The sequence below is a fragment of the Dipodomys merriami genome, unplaced genomic scaffold (genome assembly GCF_024711535.1).
Source record: "Dipodomys merriami isolate MVZ:Mamm:240054 unplaced genomic scaffold, mDipMer1.0.p SCAF_15, whole genome shotgun sequence".
Lineage (NCBI taxonomy): Eukaryota > Metazoa > Chordata > Mammalia > Rodentia > Heteromyidae > Dipodomys > Dipodomys merriami.
The window spans coordinates 13,311,136-13,335,707 of record NW_027202826.1 but is presented as its reverse complement, the minus strand read 5'-3'; the positions used below and the strand labels follow the sequence as shown (position 1 = coordinate 13,335,707).

Genomic DNA, 24,572 nt, shown 5'->3' with positions numbered 1-24,572 from the left:
ATGAACATGGGAGACTTAATTTTCGTCCCAATGAAACAAACAGATCATTCAGAAAGAACACTACAATGACTACAATTGTACCAATGTTTTTCAATTTAATAAATGTAACTCCAATAACATCGATTAGTGATGATAACAAACATAAATTCAGTTGTTACTGGATTGTCACTTCAAGATTCTTCAAACGTTCTTAAGAGTTTACAAAGAATGTAGCCATTATCAATTTCCACCTAGTGATTGGTAATTAATCAGATTAAACAGCATGCCTACCCTATTGTTCTCAAGACTTTGCTTATTATTTGTGTATTTAATTTATTTTTTTCTTGTGCTGGTACTAGGGCTTGAACTCAGAACCTTGAACTCTTGGATTGGCCCTTTCACTCCAGACAGATGCTCTACCACTTGAACCATACCTCCACTTCCAACCTTTTGCTGTGTAACTAAAGATAAGAGTCCCTAGGATTTGTCTATACAGGCTGTGTTTGAACCATGATGTTCAAATCTCAGCTTTCTGAATAGCTAGGAATACAGGCAGTAGCCACCAGGGCCTAGTGACTTTTCTTATTTCCTACCATACTTGAAGCATGTTTTAGAGATGTGAGACTCTACTGCACAAGACCTAGATTTCTTTGTGATGGGTACACTAGAGGCTCAAGTGGCAAAGATAAGGAAAAGTATGAAGCCCTGAGCTAAAGCTCCAGTACTAATGTGCATGCGCACATACACACACACACACACACACTCAGAGAGAGAGAGAGAAAGAAAGAGAGAAGGGAGTGAACAAGATATCCCTTCCCTACTGTTTTGTGGCATCACCACAGTGATAAGAGACAAAGAACTGTGTCACCTTGGGTTGTCATATTCTCAAAAGATCCTTATACAATGTCTCTGGTTGAAGGGCCCTAGTATGTATCTGTTGACTTGAACAAAATAATGTAGTACCAATGAGTACATATTGGAAAACAACAACAACAAAAGCACTTAAAATGAAGGAGACAATTTTGGAGAAGGTAGGACTTTAAGAAGGAGGAAAGGAGACAAAAGCTGATCAAAATTTCCAGTAGGAATGTATGAAAATATAGTAAGGAATCTCTCTCTCTCTCTCTCTCTCTCTCTCTCTCTCTCTCTCTCTCTCTCTCTCTCTCTCTCTCTCTCTCTCTCTCTCTCTCTCTCTCTCTCTCTCTCACACACACACACACACACACACACACACATACACAATATGTCAGTAAAACAAAGTGGCAGGCCAAATGCAAAAGTAAAAATAATTTTTCAGAGTTCTTGATTATAGCCATTCTAGATGGGGTGAGGTGGAATATCAATGTTGTTTTGATTTGCATTTATTTTATGGATAGAGAGGTTGAACATTTCTTCATGTGTCTATTGGCCGTTCTTATTTCCTCTTCAGAGAAGTTTCTCTTTAAGTCTTTAGACCACTTATTTATCAGGCAGTTGTTTGTTTGAGGATTTGTTGTTGGGGGATTTAATTTTTTGAGTTCCAAGTATATTTTAGATATGAGACCCTTGTCCGTTGTATGGCTAGTGAAGATCTTCTCCCAATCTGTAGGCTTTCTATTGATCTTTCTAGCTATGTCCTTTGCCATGCAGAGGCTCTGCAGCTTCATGCAATCCCATTTGTCCAACCTTTCTTTGATTTGTTGTGTTTCAGGGTCTTTATTAAGAAAATTTCGGCCTGTGCCAAGGAGACCTAGGATTTCTCCTATACAATCCTATAATGTTTTCCTATAATATGTCTACTTTGACTCCAAGGAACTCTAATAACAAGAAATGCTGGAGGGAATGTGGACAGAAGAGAACCCTGCTGAATTGTTGGTGGGAGTGTAAACTTGTTCAACCATTCTGGAAAGCAGTATGGAGGTTCCTCAAAAGACTCTACATAGAGCTATTGTATGATCCAGAAATGCCAATTTGGGGCATTTACCCAAATGATCACAAAGAAGACCATACTAACGCTACCAGCACAACTATGTTTATTGTAGCATTATTTACCATAGCTAAGATATGGAACCAACCCAGATGCCCCTCAGTAGATGAATGGAACAAGAAAATGTGGTATATATACACAATGGAATTGTAGTCCTCCATCAGAAAGAATACATAGCCCCATTTGTTAGGAAATGGAAAGATTGGAAAAAATTATATTAAGTGAAGCAAGGTAGGCCCAAAGAAACATAGGTCCCATGGTTTCCCTTTTATGCAATAAGTAGTACATGTGTAGGACAAGCATAAAAGGCCAAAAACTATGTACATATGACCAGATAAGATGATGTTAAGCAAAATGAACCCCAAGATAGGCACACAAATATCTTTTTTTCTTTCTTGCTATTGTTTCTAACATAATTATAATGTTCTATGTGATTTTTTTGTTTCTTTATATGTTCCTTCCCCATGGTATATCACTGTATTTGATGTTGGTGCCCTGCATCTTGTATATACACTTCTCTAATTTGGGGAGGGGAAGGGAAAAAACAAAATGCTTAAATAGGGATACAGGTTGACCCATTGTAACAATGAGATGTACAAAACATTATGTTGAAAATGAACTTTACAACTTCGGTAGTGGGGGAGGGGTAGTTGTGGAGGTGGGAGGGAAGGGATGGTAGGGAGGAAACAAAGGAGGCAAAAATGCTCAATAGGAAATGTATTCATTACCTTGCTCATGTAACTGTAGCCCCTCTGTACAGCATTTTTACAATAAAAAAGTACAAAAAATAATTTTTCAAAAATGACTCTTGGTTTTACTTCATAGTAAAGTAAAACTACTTATTAAAACTAATCAAATTACATTTGAGAACCTAAGTCCATTCTGTGATTGCTAAACTGTATTAATGGAACTCAAGCTACTACTTTTTTTTGAAAAATGATTGCTTCTCATTGGTCAATGTATTTGGATATTCTTGTGTTAGAGATTTGTGTATGCGAAGCACTTCATTTCCCACCAAACATAAAAGCTTTAAGGTTTTAACTCTTTAAACCATGTCTGAAATTAATCAACCATTTCCTCATTACAATATATAAGCTAAAACGCTATATCCTATTTTCACTTCACGTTTCAATTATTTTGACTGTACAAATATAATCCAGTTCTTTTACTCTTAATGGAGGCAGAGAAGAGGTGGATTTTGATTTAAGAAAGGAATAGAGACGATCCTGGGGTGAGTGTCCATCCTTCCCATTTTGAGTTTTGTTTTGTTAATAGCTAGATCACATTTAGATTTTTTAAAAAAAGGAAATACAAATCTGTTCATGCTGCCCGTATCTGCTTGTGTAGTCTGGTGCCTTCCTAGCAACTGCCCCCCACTCCATGACAAAACCAACTACCACTTGAGCACTGCACTTACTTTTACTTTTAAAGTAGGGTAACATAATAAGAAACCACAGTCAATGTTCCTACATAAAATAATAAGATATTGTTTTATCATAGGGAAAACAAATGTTACCCTGAAATTATTTAAAGCATCAATCCGTTTTAATAAATTCCTTTTTACTTTCAACAATATACTCATATCAGTGAGAAAAGTACACACAAGTATCCTCTGTTGTTCTTTATGATTGTAACCTCATGTTCTGCTACACATTGAAGAAATGTAAGAAGTACTTTCATTCAATAAGTGCTTAAGGAAAGCCTAAAATAGGCATGACATTTTGCTAGATCTTTTACAAACTACAAAAAAAGGATCTCTCTCTCTCTCTCTCTCTCTCTCTCTCTCTCTCTCTATATATATATATATATATATATATATATATGTATATATAAGACATAACAAGAACTAAGGAAATACTCATGTCTTTTCAAGCCTTAAAAGAAAACTATAAGGAAACTAATATGCTGTGTGTCACAAGTATTACAAAATTGAAATAGAAAGTTATTTGACACCTAGCAAAAAATTGTCATTAACAATTGAACATATTGCACAATATTTCAAAATATAAATTTGTAGAGATGTTAGAAATCATGACAGTAATAGAATTTTCTTAGTAGTTTTCTTCAAGTTAAAAGGTTCACTCATCATGAAATATCCCTAAAATGATTAGAAAGTTGTTCATATTTTTGTGAATAAGATTTGAATACACCATCTATGTTTGTGAAGAGTACTATAGAGGTACAACAATCACCTGAGATGGTATTTGACATGAGGGAAGAAAGTAAGCCATTTGATATTAATATAAATAATTATAAAATGATTATCTCCCCTCTGCAATAATGTATGTACATACATATGAACACATTTAGGTAAAGAAGTTATTTTATACATAATGTGAAAGTGTCTTTTATTGTTTGCTCTGCAAGTGTTTATTTACTAAATAGTGTTCTATTGCAACCATTGATGCACAAACTATAAAGATGATGATGAATAGAAACCTGACCATGTAAAGCTTCCATTCTAAGAATAAGATAGTGTTTTATCACAGAGTTCTTTGCTAAGAAAATACATGCATGAAAAAAATAAAGCAAGTGAAGGAGCTGGATATAGAAGCTATTCTAGAAGGATAGTTTCAAAGTCCCCTTCAGTTACTTCAGATGGTTGTAAACTCTATGTCATCTGAGTAGATAGAGTCAAGAGAATCTGCACAGCGGTAAAATCAGCTCTGTGGCAATCCCAAGAAGAGAAGATGCAGATAGATGCATAGAAAGTAATAGGAGTTAGCAGAAAAGCAACCCATCAGGGAATCATGGCCTACAAGACTTGCCAATAGCAAATAAGTTGAGAAACCAAAATCTGCCAGACAATGAAACAGAGGCAAGGATGACAAAAAGAACAAGGAATTAAAAAAGACCAAAAAAATGAGGATATAAGGACACTCACTAAACCTTTAGCATCAAGACATAATAGGAAACAGAAAAGAGAGCCGCCAATCAGAAAGGCATCTTCAAGGACAATTCTCAGTATTTAACACAAGATCAATCTCTATAAGGAGGAAGGTGGGTCAGAATGGGCTGAGATGGGCTACAGTCATTCCTTGCCATGGCTTGGCTATGCACATGCTCTCTTTCTCTGCTGTCTTTCATTTCTAAAAGTATTTCTAATCATTTGTTATTGATGTTCATATCTTGACTATCTTCTCTTCCCAGACATAATCATGGACATCATTCAACTGCCCTAAATTTCTGGAAACCCATTTAGTGCTTTGTTCAGAAATGTTAGGGATTAAATAAAGTATGTCATTTTCTGACTTGGATTCATCAAAAGACAACAGAAGGACAGAACAGCAGGTTTCAGGAATATAAATATAAATGTCAGCCCTGCTAGGTCTAGGGAAGATCATCCAGAAAAACCTGAGATGCAATGGGAAAAATCTCCATGCACCGGAAGCTGGAGGGCCTTCAGAAGACGTTCTTCTTGAAGCTGAATGGACAAGTGGGACTTCAAGTTATTTTTTTACAAAGATCACTATGGATCCCATGTGAAAAGTAGATACTAGAGGACACAGTGTAGAAACCAACCCAGTAAGAAACCAGTGTAGTAATGGAAGGGAGAGGTGAGAGGATTATGCAAGCAATAAAAAGCAAACTTGAAATATATTTCTATATTTTCAAGCCAGGGTTCACAGAACTGCTTGGGAGATGGGAAGAGAAGGAATGGGGAATTATTAAGGATAAATTTATTCTTTTTTCACCTGTTCTTTTTCTCTCCACCCTCTCCCTTTACCGTGTAAAGGAAGGTTATAAATTCTCTTATATCAGGGGCAGCAATCAATAGACTTTTAGCAGTCCAAAGAAGCAACAGGGAAATCTTATTCCATTAGTTCCTTCCCCTTTATGTATCTTTCCACAGTTTCCTATCCAAGGAAGCTTGAAACTGTCTTCCTTCTGCTGACCTGAGCCCCCACTCTGTAAATTCAAGCTTGGACTCTAGCCAGAAAACATGGTAAATAAGTGAATGAATGGATGTGTATACCCAAACACACACACACACACACACACACACACACACACACACACACACACACACACACACACACACACACACACACACCACACACACACACACACACACACACACACACACACACAGAAATATAATTCCACCATAAAGAAGACTGAAAATATGTCATTTGCAGAGAAATGGATAGAATTAGAGACCATCATATAAATATTACATGAATAAAAGTCTCTTCTGTGGATGCCAGACCTAAAAGATAAGCATACACGTAAACACATACGAGCATATAGGTATATGTGTGCATGTGTATATATGTATGTATAAAATACAGTGTATACATGTGTGAAATATGAAATTTAACAAAATAAGAAACTAAAAAGCTGATAAAGGTTCTGTTGTGATACGAGGAGGAGGGGAAGGCAAACAGAAAGGGTAAACGAGGGCAAATATACAAAAATAGTGTGTGTATGTGCATGTGTGTGTGTGTATAAATGAAACAAGTTTGCAATCTTGCTAATGTTGGCTTAGGAAGGGGGAGAATAAGAGAATAAAGAATGGAAGAGAGGCATACACACATATATACATGTATATATATATATGTATAGGTATATGTTTATGTATATATACGTATGCATTTTATACATAACTGCAGATGTTAAAAATGAACTGATACAACTGATGCTAATAAAAATTCAAGGTAAAAACACATCAATGCAAAAATACATTGCTCAAAATGAATATGTTACATCATGATGCCACCAATAAGCTAATAATTGTCTTATAAATCAGCGATTCAATCAGACAAATTCAAATACTTTCACCATGACTTAAATTCTATAAACATCCACCAGCCATTGTAGATATTATTCCCTCATTGCTTAAATTACTTTTCCTTCTGACAATTTTGTATATTTTTTATTCCCTCAAGGAGCACTTGAGTAGAATATAAACACCATATGTTGCAGTGTGAGGACAAAACTATAATTATTGAAGTCAACAGGTAATTTAAATCTGAATAAGTATAAAGCTATCTTAGAGGCAGCTGCTACCAGTTAAGCTGCTCCTAACCATATAAAAATGTACTAAATTGTGTAGCTAATAACCTAATTATACAACGTGAATACATTGAAAAACTGAATATTGAGAACATTAGTAAATATCATTCTGTACTTTTTGACTAAAGCTTTAAACTAACTGTAAAGTAATAGTACTAAAATATCCTCCTTATGGAAATTCTTTATATATGTATATCCCTTAGAGACATTTTTATAGCAACATGTGAATCTATTCACATATCTGATTTTATGTGCTAAGTTTTTCAGAACTTTTCATCCAACCTGAAATTTCCATCCAATCTTTGTATATATTAAATGAAGTGGCATTAAAACAAGTTAGTTCCAGCATATTTCCTATAAAATAGACAAGATTACTAATAAATATCAGATAACATCAGACATATTTTCAAAAGTTGGTTAATCTAATATTTTCTTACACATTTAAAATGTGAAAAAATAAATAATGATAATAATATTCAGAATTCTAATTTCCTTGCACTGTCTACCTAAGCAAATAAGGCATTTTATATGACTAATCTTAATATAAAATTAAACCTGTGCTAATTATTATGCTTTATAGTATAATATAACATATAGCATATAGCTTTATAGCATAATATAGCATTATTAAGCTTTGTCTTAACATAGACATGTTATTCAAAATCTAAAAAAGAAAGAAAGAAAAGAAAATGATCCTTAAGTCTGGGCATGGTAGCTCATACCTGTAATCCTAGTTACCTGCAGGATGGGAATATTGTTATTAAAGGGACTGGTCTTGAAACAAAAAAAAAAATTAGTTAGCAAGATTCTGCCTCACAAAGTAAGCTGGTCTACGTAGTCCACATATGTAATCCTAGCTAGTGGGGGATGGGCAGAGATAGAAAAATCTCAGTTTAAGGCCTCTTTGTTTGAATTATCTGAGGCAATCTATTCCAGGTAAATAATCCAGGATCTTAAAAAGTGTCTCAAAATTATCTGGTGTGTTAATAAAAGAAAGACATTTTCAAGAGAATTATGATTACAATAGATACCTAGCTTAGTACAGGGTTTCTTTGTCATAATTTTTCTCTTGTCTGTCCTTGTGACTAACCTCAGTCATATAAAACAAATGAACAATCAAATTATAACTGAAATCAATGTACTAAAGACTCTTGGCAGGGGCTGGGAAGGTGGCTCAGTGGTAGAGCGCTTGTCTTGCATGCATGAGGCCTTGGGTTCTATTCCTCTGCACCACGTAAGCACAAAAAAAAGGCGGAAGTGGAGCTGTGGCTCAAGTAGTAGAGTGCTAGCCTTGAGCTGAAGAGCTGAGGGACAGCGCCCAGGCCCAGAGTTCAGGCCCCACGACCGGACACCCCCCCCCCCCAACAAAAAGACTCTTGGCACTACAGAAGAACTCAATATTCCAGTCTTTAGAATCTTAAAAACATGAGATAGAATTCTAGCTCTTCCATTCAGCAGCATTTTCTTTCCATAAGTTTGACTGAGCATTCAGTTTCAATTTCCTTATTTGTAAAAGGAGATGATTATCTACTGTTTCAATACAATATTTTCAAGAAGTGTACAGGTTTCAGAATTTCCTATTTGGTGAAATGAGTCTATTTCTAAAATTTCCAATTAGGTAGGAAAAAAGACAATGGAAAAATTAATGGACATAATTAAAAGACACTCATACTCAAAAATATTAAATCCCCTAAAAACAAATCTTCAAAGAAACAACTGCCCAATAAAAAAAGAGGGCTAAAGATTTAAAGAGAAATTTCTCTGAAGAGGAAAAAAGAATGGCCAATAGACACATGAAGAAATGTTCAACCTCACTAGCCATAAAAGAAATGCAAATCAAAACAACATTAAGAATCTACCTCACCCCAATTAGAATGGCTATAACCAAGAAATCTAATAACCACAGATGCTGGAAGGGATGTGGACAGAAGTGAACGCTACTGCATTGTTAGTGGGAGTGTAAACTTATTCAACCACTTTGGAAAGCAGTATGGAGGTTTCTCAAAAGACTTCACATAGAGCTCCCCTATGACCCAGCAATCCCACTTTTGGGCATTTACCCAAATGTTTACAAACAAGACCACACTAAAGCTACCAGCACAACTATGTTTATTGCAGCATTATTTACTAAGATATGGAACCAACCCAGATGCCCCACAGTAGATGAATGGATCAAGAAAATGTGGTATATATACACAATGGAATTCTATGCCTCCATCAGAAAGAATGGCATTGCCCCATTTGTTAGGAAATGGAAAGACTTGGAAAAAATTATATCAACTGAAGCAAGTCAGGCCCAAAGAAACATAAGTCCCATGGTTTCCCTTATTTACAATAACTAGTATATATCTGAGACAAAGCAGAAAAGGTCAGATAAGATGATGTTAAGGGAAATGAACCCCAAGTAAGGACACAAGTGGTTTATTTCTTTCTTGTTATTGTTTCTACCGTATTTATAAGGTACCATGTGATTTTTTTTTCCTGCTTTGTATGTCCCTCCCCCACAATATAACCTCTGTTTTCACTGTATTTGATGTTGATACAACTTGGGGAGCAGTAGGGAAAAAACAAATTGTTTAAATAGAGATACAGGTTGACCCATTGCAACAATGAGATATACAAGACACTATGTCAAAAAATAGAACTTTACAATTTTTGGGAGGGGGATGTAGTTGTGGAGATAGGAGGGAAGGGATGGTAGGGGAAAAACAAAGGAGGAGGCAACAATGTTTGATAAGAAATGTATTCATTACCTTGTTCATGTGATAGTAACCCCTCTGTACAGTATTTTCACAATAAAAACTTATTTTTTAAAAAAAGAAAGACACTCATGATATAGGCTAAACCCATTATCTTAAAATTATGCTGCATTCTTAAGACTAAATGTATAGTTAGGACTTTCTTGAGGAAAAAAGGAATTTGGCAGTGGAATTTCAGAGTGAAAGTTTTTACAAAGCTGAGCAAATTGTTAAAGTATAATTATGTATGGAAAATTTAAGGTCATTTTCTTCCCTAAGTGTCTTTGCAGAAATGGAGCCTCTGGCAAAAGAAACAAGTAGAAAAATGGAGAAGGGCCACTTGCTACACAGTGCTAAATTGAGACTGCTCATAATTTCTAATAATCCCCCCGCCCCAGCAATCAAGGTGACAGTGGTCTATCTTCTCAGCATTAACTTTTTAAATGCATTTTTTCTTTATATTTTTATCTTATTACTTGTTCAATTCTTGCCAGAAATTTGGATTTCTGAATCTACAGCCTGAATAATATTAACCATCTCCTAGTCTCTTATATAAGTTATTCCACACAGTAAATTCTCCTTAATGCCTACTACAAGTGACATTCAGGAATGTCACAGAAACAGTGGCAATTTGCAAGAGGAAGTCTAGTAGCACTGACTGAGGCCCATGAGATCAAATGAGAATTAAATTAGAGAAGGGCAAAAGGACTTGGAGAGAATGAATACATCAAAATCAAGACAGACAGCATTGCTCACAGCATTATTCTATATAAAAACCATAAAAATCAAATGGGTATAAAATCTGCTTCCTTTTTTAAAAAAATCAGTAATATTTTGCTTAAGTGAATGAACTGGAACTTTCATGAATATTTTGGATGAATGATGCCATGTTGTTCCCATTCATTTAAAATCAGCAATCAAGGAAAGCAAAACACTACGGTACATGCCAAGTCAACATATCTTCCTCCAACTGTTCTAGCAGTGCTTCCAAAATAGAGCCAAGAAGCGGGAAGAATGCCTTTCTTTCATTAATCAAATTACTCCTCCCAAAGAAAGTGGAAAATGAAGTCCCTCAACCAGCCAGCAATGTTTATCTTTCAGCTGATTGGCTTAGCTTATCCAATATTAGGGTGGGTGGTGATTGGATTGGGTGTTGGAATCACTGTATCTCTTAGGAAACCTGACACCATAGTTAGTCTTAAGTTGATTGAGAGGTGCCTAGGACATTAGTAAAGTAGATCTGTGGGTAATATCCTAAGATATGTAAATAATGAGATATCTGACCTAATCATTGATCTAATCCACTGATGGATTCAAAATGGCAAGAGTCTAAATGTAACTATGGAACAAGGAGAGGAAGGTTAATGGAGAAATGTGCTAGAAGGGTGCAAGTTGACCCTGACCCCTCCTTGTATGCTTTTCCTTTCTGCTTCCTCTCTGCCATGAGGTGAGCAGCTCTGCTCAATCAGATGACGCCTTCCTCCATGATGTTTGACCACACCACAGATAGGAAGCACGGAGCCATCTGACCATGGCCCAAGTCACTGACATCATGAACCAAAATGAACCATTTTCCTTTGAATTGTTTCTTTCAGGTATTTGTCACTGTGATAAATAACCCTGCCCAACAAAATAAATGGAATGATTTTCATATGAAAGGCCATGCCACTGGTTAAACAGAAAATATATAATACACTACTGTTGTAGTTATCATGGTAGTCAAGTATCATACTTGACCATCGTACTTTGAGACAAAGTGTTAGACATCTAGGAATTAGTCTATCAGATACTTTTCCTGATAGACTTGTAACAAACTATAATGTCCTCTATGCCTTAAGTAGTTTTCAACTGATTTTTGTGATAATAATGTCCTGTACTACTAAAGTACTGCTTAAAATATTCACTGCAGTTTTTTCACATAAGTAAAAATAAAATGCTATTATTTAGTTATAAAATGATAATTTATAAATTACAGATCAAATAAGCAAATGCTAGACTTTCACTTCATAATTTGAAAATGAATGTTAGATACTTTTAAAGTCAAGTGGGATCATTTTTCTGTGATACATTAAAAATTTAACTAATATTCTTTTCACACAATAATTAAGTTACAAAGGAATAGAAGTGTGTTGGTCTTTGAAAGCCAATGTTACATATTATATGTACTTGAAGGTTTTAATTGCTTATAAAATCACCTACATTAATTCAAAAACAATATTGATTTCTTAGATGAAAGATTCTAACAAGAATAATTATATTTATAATAGCATTATGTCAGCAGATTCTAGGATGTATCTAATTTCTTTTTAACCTTTACTAAAAGAAAACACATTCATTTTTGAGAATTGAAGTCCTTATCAATATATTAAAAAAATAGCTTCTCCTGAAACTTTAAGATTCAATTAATGTCTTGCTCATGCTGTGACTGTTCTATAAATTTCGCCCTTATAAGACAGAAACAGCAATAACATTGAAATTTGAAGCACAGAATTATGATCTCAATTTGCCAAATTATTTTCTTCTCCATATATAATATAACCAGGATACTGCTCAATATTTTACATTTGGTAGAGAAATGATATTTTAAAATGCCAATTATTTGTCTATCATTAAGCAAACAAGATATCCATCAGTAAAAATTAATGACCTTCAATGGAACTGGTAGACTTCTAAAATGTGTACATTAGCAGTGTAGAAATACTGAGGGTGAGGGTTTCCATGCCAATCACATGAGAACACTACAGTGTCCAATCATATATATTCCTCATAAGGAAAAGTAAAAACCAGGGAGTAATAATGTTATAACAAAATACAAAAGCCAAGAAAGTCATCCCAAAATTGTGTATTACTGTCTTCAAACCACAGTATTTTTTAGCCATGATGATTATTATATTTTGGTGTATCAGCCCAAAGTTGTAAGTTTTATTCACACTATTAAAGATTACTTTTATTTCCAGTAATTCCTAATGGCATCCAACCATCCAAATATAAAATAGTTGATTTTCACATTTTGGTTTAAAGGAAATCATTTAATCTTAAAGAAAACTTTGATTTAAAGTAAATCATTTAATTTTTAGCAGGACTCTTTCTTTGTAAAGTCTAACTTTCAAATTAGAGAATGTTACTAATTAATCACTTATATATTCTCATCTTTACTTAAAGCCTTTTTAAAATACAATGTGTTAGGGAAATGAACACAATAAAAAGAACATCATAAACTGGGCATAATGGCTCATGCCTATAACCCTAGCTACTCAGGAGGCTGAGATCTGAGGATTGTGGTTGGAAGCTAGCCTGGGCAAAATAGTACCTATAAGATTCTTATCTCCAATTAACCACTCAAAATAACAGAGGTGGTGCTGTGGCCCAAAGTGGTAGAGTGCTAGCCTAAAGCACAAAAAAGAGTAAGAAAAGTACCTAGGCCTCCTGTTACAGCCCCAGGTGAAAGAGAGAAAAAAAAGAGAGAAAGGAAGAGAGAAAGAGAGAAAGAGAACATTGCTGCTAACTTTTACTTGCTAACGGTAATATTATTATTGGTGAAGTAGCACTGCTAATAAAAATGTTACTACTAAGCCAGGCTTAGTAGTGGCTCACACCTGCAATCCTAGCTACTTAGGAGGCTGAGATCTGAGGATCAGGGTTCAAAGCCAGACTGTGCAGGAAAGTCCATGAGACTCTTCAATTAACCACCAGAAGTGGCACTGTGGCTCAAGTGGTAAAGCACTCACCTTGAGCTGAAGAGCTTAGGGACAGTGCCCAGGCCCAGAGTTAAAGCTCCATGACCAACCAAAAAAAAAAAAAAAAAGAAAAGAAAAGAAAAAGAAAAAAAAGAAAGAAAGGAAGGAAGGAAGGAAGAAAGGAAGAAAGAGAACAAAGAAAAGAAAAATGTAACAACTGAAGAAGGCTGAATGGCACAGTCTATGTGTGAGTCTTATTATATAATAAAATGCCAGTATCACATGTATAAAGCAAATGATTATTCTACAAATCATTCTCAACATCTTCCTAAAGGAAACAATAGGGTAAAAATGGAACAAAAAATAATGTTAAAGTCTTAGGCCAGTTTAGCTTAGCCATCTATGCATAAACAAGCTAGTCTGAACTGCTAAACTAACAACATTGGAAAGCAATGGAAAGCAATTCCTTGCTGTGCATTAATTTTTTACCTTGAAAGGCAGTGGCTCTTCAGTGAGAGGACTGACCGGAAGGGACGCCATGCTGTTTGCTGGGCTCAGCTCTGCACTCTGCAAAGAAACAAAACGGCGTGAAGAACAAGCTAGCACCCATTTTTCTTCTTCCTAATTCAGAACCCAGAATTTCTTGTGAAAAATAAACGGAGCCAAATGGACATAGCAAAATTCAAATGGGGATGATTTATCCAGTCATTCCTGATATGGAAAGGAGTACTTAGCTGGGAAAGTAAATTATTTGTTCCCATGTCCCTATTAAGTACAGTTCATTAAACGTAATGGCCATCTTTGGGGTTATGTTAATATGCAGTATTATCAGTTCTTCCTTTATACTTTTTTGTTTATTTCTTTTGAGTATTCAACCATATGATTTATTTTGTTGTCATTACAAAGACTGGTAGGTGAATCTGTACATATGATAATAGGTAAGATAACATGAATTTCTGAATTTCACCATCAAATAATATGGCATAACAGACAAAGCTTTTCTTACTAAGTAAGGTACTGCAGGTGTCTTACATAAGAAATGTGTAAGTTTTTGCAGAAAAAGGAAAACACTATCCTTCAAACTGCTTTTCTCAATGTGAGATTTCTCATGACCACTTAAACAGGTGACAGACCAGAGTATAACCTTGAGTCATTTGATATTTACCTATAGCATTGATAGTCTGCAGTTTATTGAAGTATCTTGTTCTTGCCAATACTATGTTTAGGAGGCAGAGATAACATATAGTTGTGAACACTTAAAATCCTGCATCACATCTTTGCCGATGAAAGTTAATTGAACTCCCACAAGAAAATGAACTTACAATCAATCTTCATAGCAACCCTTTATAAAGGGGTGATATCTTCTATAGTTGTCAGAAACTTAGAAAGCAAACTACAACTTGTGCCTCATGTAACATTGATTCTTTAAATGTCATTCTAAGCTAAAATGTTCTTCTGGCTGTAACTTTCAAATCCATCTTACAGTGTGACACTTTAATTCTATGGCTCTTAGGCAATCCAGATATAAATGTTTTTAAGAAAACAATTCAATCTTACATGACAGCATTTGATAAACTGCACTTAATTATCAAGCGGAGAAAAACATACCAAAAAATCAAATAAAAGTATCTTCATGTTTTATTTCATTTGCTTTTATGGTGATCTATAATTTAGATGTCATTCCAATATATTTATTCTTTTAAATAAAATTATAGTAAGCCCTTTGGATGTAAGTCTCAAATTTAAGCCATTTTTCCCTTTTGTTCAAAGAACAATGGTGATAAAACTTGTTATCAAAAGACAAATGAATTTACTTTTTACGTACATTATTATTTGGATTTTTAAAACTGGCAATATATGTACTCAAAATTTTCTTTTTTTTAAGACTTTTTATTAACTTACATATTATTCATATGCCAGAAGGTGATTTCATTGTTACATCTTTACTTATGTGAAAACTGAATCCCAAACAATCTCCCCCCTTTATCATTCTTACTGCCCTCTTTCCCCACCAAGAGAAAAACCTAACAGATTTTTTACAGGTTTTTATCACCATGCGTAAGTTGCAGAAGGGTAAGTTTTACTGTGAAATTTCCATATATGCACATAATTTATCCAATCGAATTCTCCACATCATTCTCTCTCTAACCTCCTCTACTGTTTTGTATTTCCCTTCCCCCCTACCAAAGTGATTTCAACAAGTTCCACTGTTCTAGTTCATCTATGCCAATAAACGACTTCTGCCTCCTTCATCCTCATTCACCTTCTGTGTGCCCTTCTGTGCTCCTTCTGGTACGCAACTCCCCCAGCAGATCATGTTTTAGGTCCACATCGTTCATTTCTTTTTTAAGTCTGTATTAACTTTACCAAAGGGTTTCAACCTGGTAGTTCAGACGTCCATATATTTTAATCAAAAATAAACTGGGAAGGTAAAACAGCAGATACCAAGTATAAGTAGGTATCAAGAAAGAAGCCTTGAGTTTTTGTGTGGAGGGAATAGAACAAGTAGGAAATGTGACTAGATTGGTCAAGTTTATTGAAGTAGGCCCAGTACAAAGAACTCCTCATCTGAGTTAGAGATTGAACTCAGATTCCTGATGCTCCTTTGACTTCCTGTTACAGCAGCAGGTAGTAGGGCATGGGATAAACACTACGCACATTCAAATAAGTGAATGAAGTCTGCTTCCCCTTGAATCTCTTCATTTCTCACAAAGGAAGCTGTGTATTCATTGGTAAGCACCCTGGAGTTCAGAACTCCAGGCTTGTTGAATCCTTTCTTCTCAGTAGTCCCTTTCTTATTACTCAGTCCTGGAAACAACAGCAAGCTTGAAGGCATCTTGCCGGGAAAACTGTGGTTTTCCACTTAAATTCTAAATATAGGGAAGTCTAGCATGTACACAATACTTGCTGAATGATTGAATGAACACATAAAATTTTGTGTCTCAGAAAAAGAAAATGCTAAGAGAAATGGCTCAGCAGTATTAGAGAGATCAAAACCAATCCTATGTATCTTCTCAGTAGTAGCACTATTCATCTTTAGAGCAGAAGTACATTATAAAAATGAATGTGCCTATTTCCTGTGAGCTTTTGGAACTTGAATTAGGATGAATGCACACAGGTCACCATTTAACTATTGTGTGGATTCAGGTAAGTGAAACTGTCCACTCTGGGCAGCTATTTTCTGTCCTGTAAGATAATAATAATGTCTACTCTAATTGGTTATCATGGGGGGCAGGACTTAATGAGGTAAAACTAGCAAAAAAACAGAGCTGGCATACAAAATGTGCTGAGTGCTAGGTTTTAGTGATTAGCAATATCAGGATGAAATTGTTTCCATTACTGTCTGTGAAGACTGTAAGTGAACTTGAGAACAGATTATTGTGCTTTTTAGGTTTACAACACAGAATCCGCAATGATAATTCAATTACTGTCTGTTCTATAACTGAATTAGAGAATCTAGATATGAATAAGACCAATTGTGTATTTTAGAAAGCTTTTATTTTGGCACATTCAACTCAATGGGATTAAAGTAGTCTTCCCTTTGTAATGTCACAAAAATCAGTGATTTCTCATTAATTTTAATTAAAGCAAAATATCATATTAGAATATCCATCTTGTCTAATAAGTTCATTATAAATAAGAGGCTTTAAAAAATGATTGTCAAACATGGAATAGCTTGTCTGAGGCTAATCAGTTAATGTGAATGTAACTAAATTTAGTCACAAAATACAGGTGCATTTATCTCCAGAAATTATTCACCTTGACTAGAACCATAATTTATTTTCCCTTGAAATGAACATAGAAAATCAGTATGATGTTCATCCAACTTTAATATTCACTTCCTATAAGTTGACTGACCGTGTCATTCATATTTGATACATTTGATATATTTGTGATAAGGAACCTGTAGAGGTTGTAAAATTTGAGGAATGTACTAATGGATTTTAATAGTGGAATATATTCATTTCAAGTAAAAAATTTGCATTTATAAACCATAATTCAAAATTTATGATTTAAGGAATTTAAATAATGAAGAATTGATTTATTGATGTAAGTTACCGAGACCTTTTTCATGTCTATTTCTAAATAATAAACCTTAATATGAATATATACATATATAATAGTACTTGCATTAATTATGATGGAAATCTAATGCTATGGTGTCAAGAAAATTCTTTTGAATTGCAAATATTATTTCTAGAATACTACACACACACACACACACACACACACACACACATACACAGAGACATGGTTGCATATCAGGAAATGGGAGAAACAAAGAGACAGGTAGGCATTTTATCTAATGGAGCTAATAAATATCATGTGATGACAGACAAATCTCACAAGAGCTTATCCACAATCACAATGGCTTTACCTTTCCATGGTCAACTATGTAAACAAGAGTAGAAGAGTTGCATTCCTTACTCCTTTCAAGATCTAATATTCTCTCACCTAACTTCTGGGTCTTAACAAATGGCAGTATGAGAAATGCATAGCTAGACAATGCTGTGTCTCCATGCAGACAACCATGTAGTGAGTGCATTTATACAAAAAAAGAAGGAGAAAGCATCATTTGGAGACAGCATTCTACGGACCACTATGGTATATGTAGTCCATTGTTGACCGTACATGAAGCTACCCAAAAAGCAAAGTAATAAAGAGTGCTTTTAAGATCTATTGCAAGTGGGTGCCTAGGTACTCATTAAGCTAAGATGTGAGGATAGTGGTTCAAAGTCAGCCCAAGCAAGAAAGTCCTTGGGATTCTAATGTCCAATTAACTACCCAAAGAGCCAGAAGTGGAGCTGTTGTTCAAAAGCACTAGCTTTGAGCCTAAAAGCTCAGGGACAGTTCCCAGTCCTTGAATTCAAGCCCCACAACATTAAAAAAAATCTATTGCAGCTCCAGTCTCTAGGACTCCCATGTGATGTCTGGCAAATTGAAAATGTGCAATAAAAATGAGGTGCTATTACCTAATTTCTACAGGCTAGTGATTGGGGTTATAGAGTAATTCTCTGAAATACTACATTGTATTAGATGCATTCAGAAAATTTCTTTAATTTCTCTTCACAGAATCCATAACTTATGCTAGAGCTTTCTAAAACTGTTGAATTAAGCAAGTTCACATTATATTTATTCAAAGTGCTGTATCTTTGGGTTAAATAATTTGTCTGTTCAGTGCCCTTAGAGTTCACCAAAATATATGAAGATAGAAAATTTTGCTTAGAACACATAAAAACATATTTTATCACCAGGTGCTGGTAGTCACCTGTAACCCAGCTACTGAGGAGGCTGAAATCTGAGCATCACGTTTTGAAGCCAGCCTGGGCAAGAAAGTTTTGAGACTCTTATATCCAATAAGCTACTAGAAACACTGGAAGTGGAGCTGTGGCTCAAGTGGAGAGAGATAGTGTTGAGCAAAAGAAGCTCAGGGACAGTGCTCAGGCCCTGAGTTCAAACCCCAGCACTAACACACACACACACACACACACACACACACACACACACACACACACACACACACACACACACACACACACACACACACACACACACACACACACACACACACACACACACACACACACACACACACACACACACACACACACACCAAAACATTTTTTTTCTGATGCTGGCCTTCTTCTGATATACCCATTGTTATTCAGATTTGGTAGGATTTTAAAAAAATAACTGATTTCCAAACATCTTTTCTTTTCTGTAAAACCGAGGATGGTTGCCAGCTCTTGAAAAATGATCTATTTAAATTCGTTTCACATATTAAAATATACACAGACACACACAGCTAGAGCCAGGTACACTGGCTTAATGGAGCTGTTTTGTATGGAAGGGAATATCTGGCAGGGATTGGTACAGTTTGCAAGTGCTCTGATTCTGAGGCTTTGTAAAACTAAAAAAAAAAAAAAAAAAAAAAAAAAAAGGAAGAAAAAAAATTCACAGGAAGATTTTGCAAATTCCAGCTTTGGAAATTTTCTTAAAGAGGAAACCACACTAAACCAATGTGAAATCATATCCAATCATTTCACACCCAGGACCTTTAAGAGGAGGGGCCTCGTGGAAGTTAGTAGGCCATTGTGAGTGCCTGCTCAGAAGGGATTCACATAGTCCTTATGGAACCTGAGGTAGTTCATGGGAGAAGAGTTGATCTAAAAGGAGGTGGACCTCACCCGGAACTCTGACTTTTTGTCTGGCTCCATGATTTTGTTTATACGTTTCTTCCATAATGCCATCCACTATGCTAAGACATAGCCTTGTGTTCTATACATAACCCACATCATTAAGCTTTTTAGCCTTCAAACTATGTAGTACATAAATGTTTTATCTTTGTAAACTGCCAGCTTTAGGCATTTCATTCCAGACACAGAAAATGCACCAACATGTCCTTCATTCCTTCCACACAGTGCCATCTGTTCAAGTTTTGTGACTTCAAGTGTCAACCTATTACTATAGGTACCCCACCCGATCATTTTTAAAGATTAATTTCCATTCCAGCAAATAAATCTGTGGACTAAATCCCTGCTGCTTCTTTGTCAGGTTCTAGCAATGATAGTGACACTTGGTCAGCAATCTGTCACCAAGTTTGTGGATTTTTGCTTCAAAAGCACAGTTGATTTGTTATGTGATCTTTTCATAAAATTGGTTTGTTATAGATATTTTGTTTGAAGCACTTAAATTTTCCAAAGACGCATCCGTTAGGTGGGTTTCCCATACATTGCTTTGTCTCAATATATGAATAAAATTTTTATTTTCTGTGTGTACTGGTACTGGGGCTTGGATTTGGGGGCTTCATACTCTTGCTTTAGGTATTTTGTTCAAGGCAGGCACTGTACAACTTGATCCACTTTCAGCTTTTTCCTGGTTAAGTCAAGAAAAGAACCTCTAAGATTTGCCTGTCTAGCCTGGCTTTGATCCACAACTTCAGCTCTCAGCTTCTTATGTAGTTAGGATTAAAGGTATGAATGAACAACTGGTGCCCAGCTGAATAAAACTATCATGAAAACAGATTCACAAGAGACACCTACATGCTCCCATAAAACACCATCTAGAAGGGGAATTATAAGAGATATTTACCTGAAAAGTTTACTTGGTCTTTCGATTCTTTCTACATGCTAAAATTTATTACAGTTTTTAAAATCAGGTATTGGTTTATTAAACGCTAGTGTTTAATAATACAACAAGTGACTTCTATAAGTCACTGCTTTAAATGACAACCATTAAAAAATAGGCTATGTAGGAAGCTCTGAAAAGAATATTAGTGAGCATTCCATAGTACATAGTATTATATGTTTTGACAGAAGCTTCACATATTGTGCTTTTGTAATTTATGGATTTTTGAAAGAGAATGTACACACATACTTTTAGCATTAGAGACTATTTAGCCAAGAATCCAGGCACAAATGGATATAACCTGGTTCTCAATAGTGGAAGCAGATGTAGCCAGCACTGGGTGGTGTGCCCTGGCCAGTAGTCTGCAGTAAGGAGTTATATAGAAGTCTTTAATATGTCTCCCCCAGCAGCCTTCTACCTGAGACATTGGGCAGTATTGTCTATTGCCACTTCATAGTTTGAGTTAAATCACCAACCCAGAAAAAATATACATTAATAATCTGTGTGTATTTTCTTCAACTTAAAATCTCCATGAATATCAAGCTTTCTATTTGAACAGAGCTAATTGTGACAAAAGTAATCTTAACCAGAATGAGTGGGCTGGACCAGACCAGAAGCCAGGGGACTTTGTCAGGTATTTCTGTAAGACCATCAGTCTCTTTCTTGCCAGAATGATGTTTCCCTGAAGTATGAAGTACCTACTTCTTACTGGCCATCTGTCAACTGAAGTATATGTTCCCAAGAATTCTACACAAGAGATACTGAACATCAAGACACAAATTTTGAAGTGCTTCTGTGAATATTGTACTCATATCTCAGACAGCTGAAATTATTCTTCCTTCTCTTCTAGACATTCTAAGTATCTTACTTGAAGGAGTTGAAAACTATTTTGCTAACAGTCCCAGAGAAAGACAATAGCCCAGAATATTCCAGTAGAACATGGACACCTGGCTAGATCCAGCTATGTGGCAAAATGTATTATTTTTGTGAAGTGGCTTGTTTGATGGTTTCTGTTACTGATAGAATTCTGACAACAGAAGTGGTTGCTACAAGTCATGGACTTAATGTATTGAAACAAAAAAGAGAAACAAGGGAAGAAGAAAAAAGGAAAGCAAAACAAGAAAATACGGTTACATTCGAGCCATCAAAGCTTAGCAGTGACTATTCTATCTCCAGTAGTTTCAAAGCACTTGGCAAAATGCTTCCCCATTTGAAACACTGAAGGGATTTTGAGAGCACTGGTGTTTTAGCTGTGTGCATGTCTCAGGTTCTTCAAGAAAGAGTTCTGCTTGGGTTATGTTTGATCAACTGGAAATCAGAGAAAAATTCCAGTATGATTCTGCCTGGAAGGGTTCTTCCTGTTTCTCAGTTATAATCAAGATTGATTTAGAGTCCAACAATTCAAAACTTTGGCAGGGGGCAGGGGACTAGAAACCACAGAAAATGTAGACAGACATGGGGAGAATATGGACGAAGAACAATGTGTGACAGAAGAAAAAAGAAATCCCATAACTCTGAATTTCCAAGGGAAATCTTCAGCTGAACATTGTTCATAGTAAAGGAGGCAGATCTTTAAATGGAGCCCGTGAGGCAAAGAGCAGTCAAGAATGAATGTGTGCCTTAATTGTAAGGTAATCTCAAAGCACATCAATGTTACTCTGGAGGAAGGGGTGATCAAACTGGGAAGTCCCAAGGGAAAACATTTCTCTAGGTTCCTACGATAATGTGAAAAGAAATTGCTACTTCTCCACATTATTCCAGGCAAATGGAGCCAAAGAGATTTGCAGGTAATGAGATCACAAAGTACCACAACTGAAAGTATTCACTTTCCAGAAGATCCTTAAAGTTGCTATGAATCAGTGCCATTGGGTTTTGTCCACTAAATTATGAATTAGATTTGTTATAGTAGTTGGCTTCCATATCATCCTCCTTGAAGTATTCTATCTTGTGAAGAAATAGAAAGAAAAACCTTCAACCACTGTATCTTAAGTTATTACAATGACAGGACTGTACTTAATATGAAGACTCTGAACTTGATCAGGCCTGAGTAACCATAGGAGTCTTTTGTGTTGACTCATTCCAGAGATGTATAAATACATTTGATAAGCATGGACACTTTTGGAAATGGTCTGTATATGGGAGGAATGTGTATTCCCATACAGAGTTCTATCCACATTTGATCTATTAGTAGTAGCTTTAGTTATTGCCCTGACATACATTTCATACCTAAATGTGCCCATGATTTTGTAGGAATGGGATAATTCTGAAAATTTCAGTGAAGTCTTTCAAGAAAATTTGCTTCTTCCTTAGAAAGCACAAAAAGTAACTGCAACTCTCTTTCATAAAACATGTATACCTTCAACAGCTGTGCCATTTTGTTGTAGCCCAAAGCTGATGAGGTCATCACCAGCAACTCACAAGATAGTTTTGGAGAGTCTGAGTCCTAACGGAAATGACTGTGTTTGAGGGAGAGGCTACAATTGTGAATGTTTGTTTAGCAAGCTGTGGCTGAGGGTTTCAGTGATGTACATGTGACAATATCTTACACCACACAGTGGATGGCACTGTTTCCACATTTCAAATACAACTATAACAGTTTATTTCTGTTCACACCAACAATAATGTTACTGGATCACTTTAGGCTACTGCTTTTTATGGCTCTGCATTTTCCCTTGGATTCTGCAATTCCAAACCAGGAAACATTCATTTATTCAAAATAACATATAAACATAATTTAAAATATAAAATGTAGGCTATGCTCTGTAATTCCCTAGCTAATCAGAAGGCTGAGATATGAGGATCTAGTTCAAAGACACCTGGACAGACTTATCTCCAGTTAGCGAGAAAAACAACCAACCACAAAAAAAAAACCCTAGAAACAGAGATGTATCTCAAAAGGTAGAGAATGAGCCTTGAGTAAAAAATAAAGCACAAGGCCATAAGTTCAATCACCAGCGCGCGCGCGCGCACACACACACACACACACACACACACCAACAATTAATACAATTAAAATACAATTAAAAAATAAAATGTAAAACAGAACCTTAGCATTTCAGCGTTTTGTTGAGGGAATTTTAGAGTTAGAGAAATATGAAAGTGGTGTAGGAAAGACAGTAGTAACTGGCAGGATTTTTGTTGCTGTTGTTCTTCATTTTTGTTTTTAATTTTTAATTGTTCTGGTCCTAGGGCTTGAACTCAGGGTCTGGCCACTATCCCTGAGCTTTTGGACTCAGGGCTAGAACTCTGTCCCTTGAGCCACACTTCACTTCTGGCTCTTTGGATAGTTAATTGGAGATAAGAGTTTCACAAACTTTCCTGTTGGGGATGGCCTCAAGCCACAATCAGCAAATCTCAGCATCCTGAGTAGCTGGGATTATAGGCTTGAGCCACTGGTACCCAGCTAGGACATTATTTTTAAAGCAGATGTTATATGGCAAAACCTATGCTCATATACCAATTGATCCATGAAAAAATATGTATGTATAACCTATAATAATAAATAGGTATGTATAATTTTAGAAGAATATTAAAGCTCATAGAAATCAGAGAAAGTTTATATTTCAAACCTAAGATTTTCTGATCTCATTGCCCATTATTCTTTCCCAGATATAATAACATTTTCCACAAGAAAATTCTTTTACCTCCAAAAAGAAGTGAAAGCATAGATATGGTCCCTTGTTGTGCAAAAATTGTAACGATAATCACTACTTTCCTAATTCTGACAATGTTATAAGACATTATTTCAAATTTTGGAAGATGATGGGAAGCTGTTAATTCAAAACATAATAATCAAATCAATCAAACTCCTCAATCTCTTGAGTATATACAAAACAAAACACGACGGGCTTGAGGCTATAAGAAAGCATGTTTTGTGTAATTGCTACTAACCTTGGAAGGCTGAAGAATGAGTGAGAGGAAAAGATTGAAAGAAGATAGCAATTATTTTGTTTCCTTCTTATATGAGTCAAAGAAACACAGCTTATAAGACAATTTCTGGTGATTATCAGATATGCAATCCTTCATTAAGCTTCTGGTTAAGGCATAATTTTATTTTTTGTTGGTTTG

At 35.5% G+C, this 24,572-nt stretch overlaps 1 protein-coding gene across 4 annotated transcripts in view; it reads right to left on the bottom strand.

The window, feature by feature from the left end:
• Ccser1 (coiled-coil serine rich protein 1) overlaps positions 1–24,572 on the bottom strand; it is a 706,759-nt gene that overhangs the window by 413,558 nt on the left and 268,629 nt on the right. For all 4 annotated transcript variants that reach the window (XM_070022282.1, XM_070022283.1, XM_070022284.1 and 1 more), the window contains exon 7: positions 13,866–13,943. In XM_070022282.1, the coding sequence (XP_069878383.1) occupies positions 13,866–13,943 (78 nt within the window). The remainder of the gene's footprint in view (positions 1–13,865; positions 13,944–24,572) is intronic.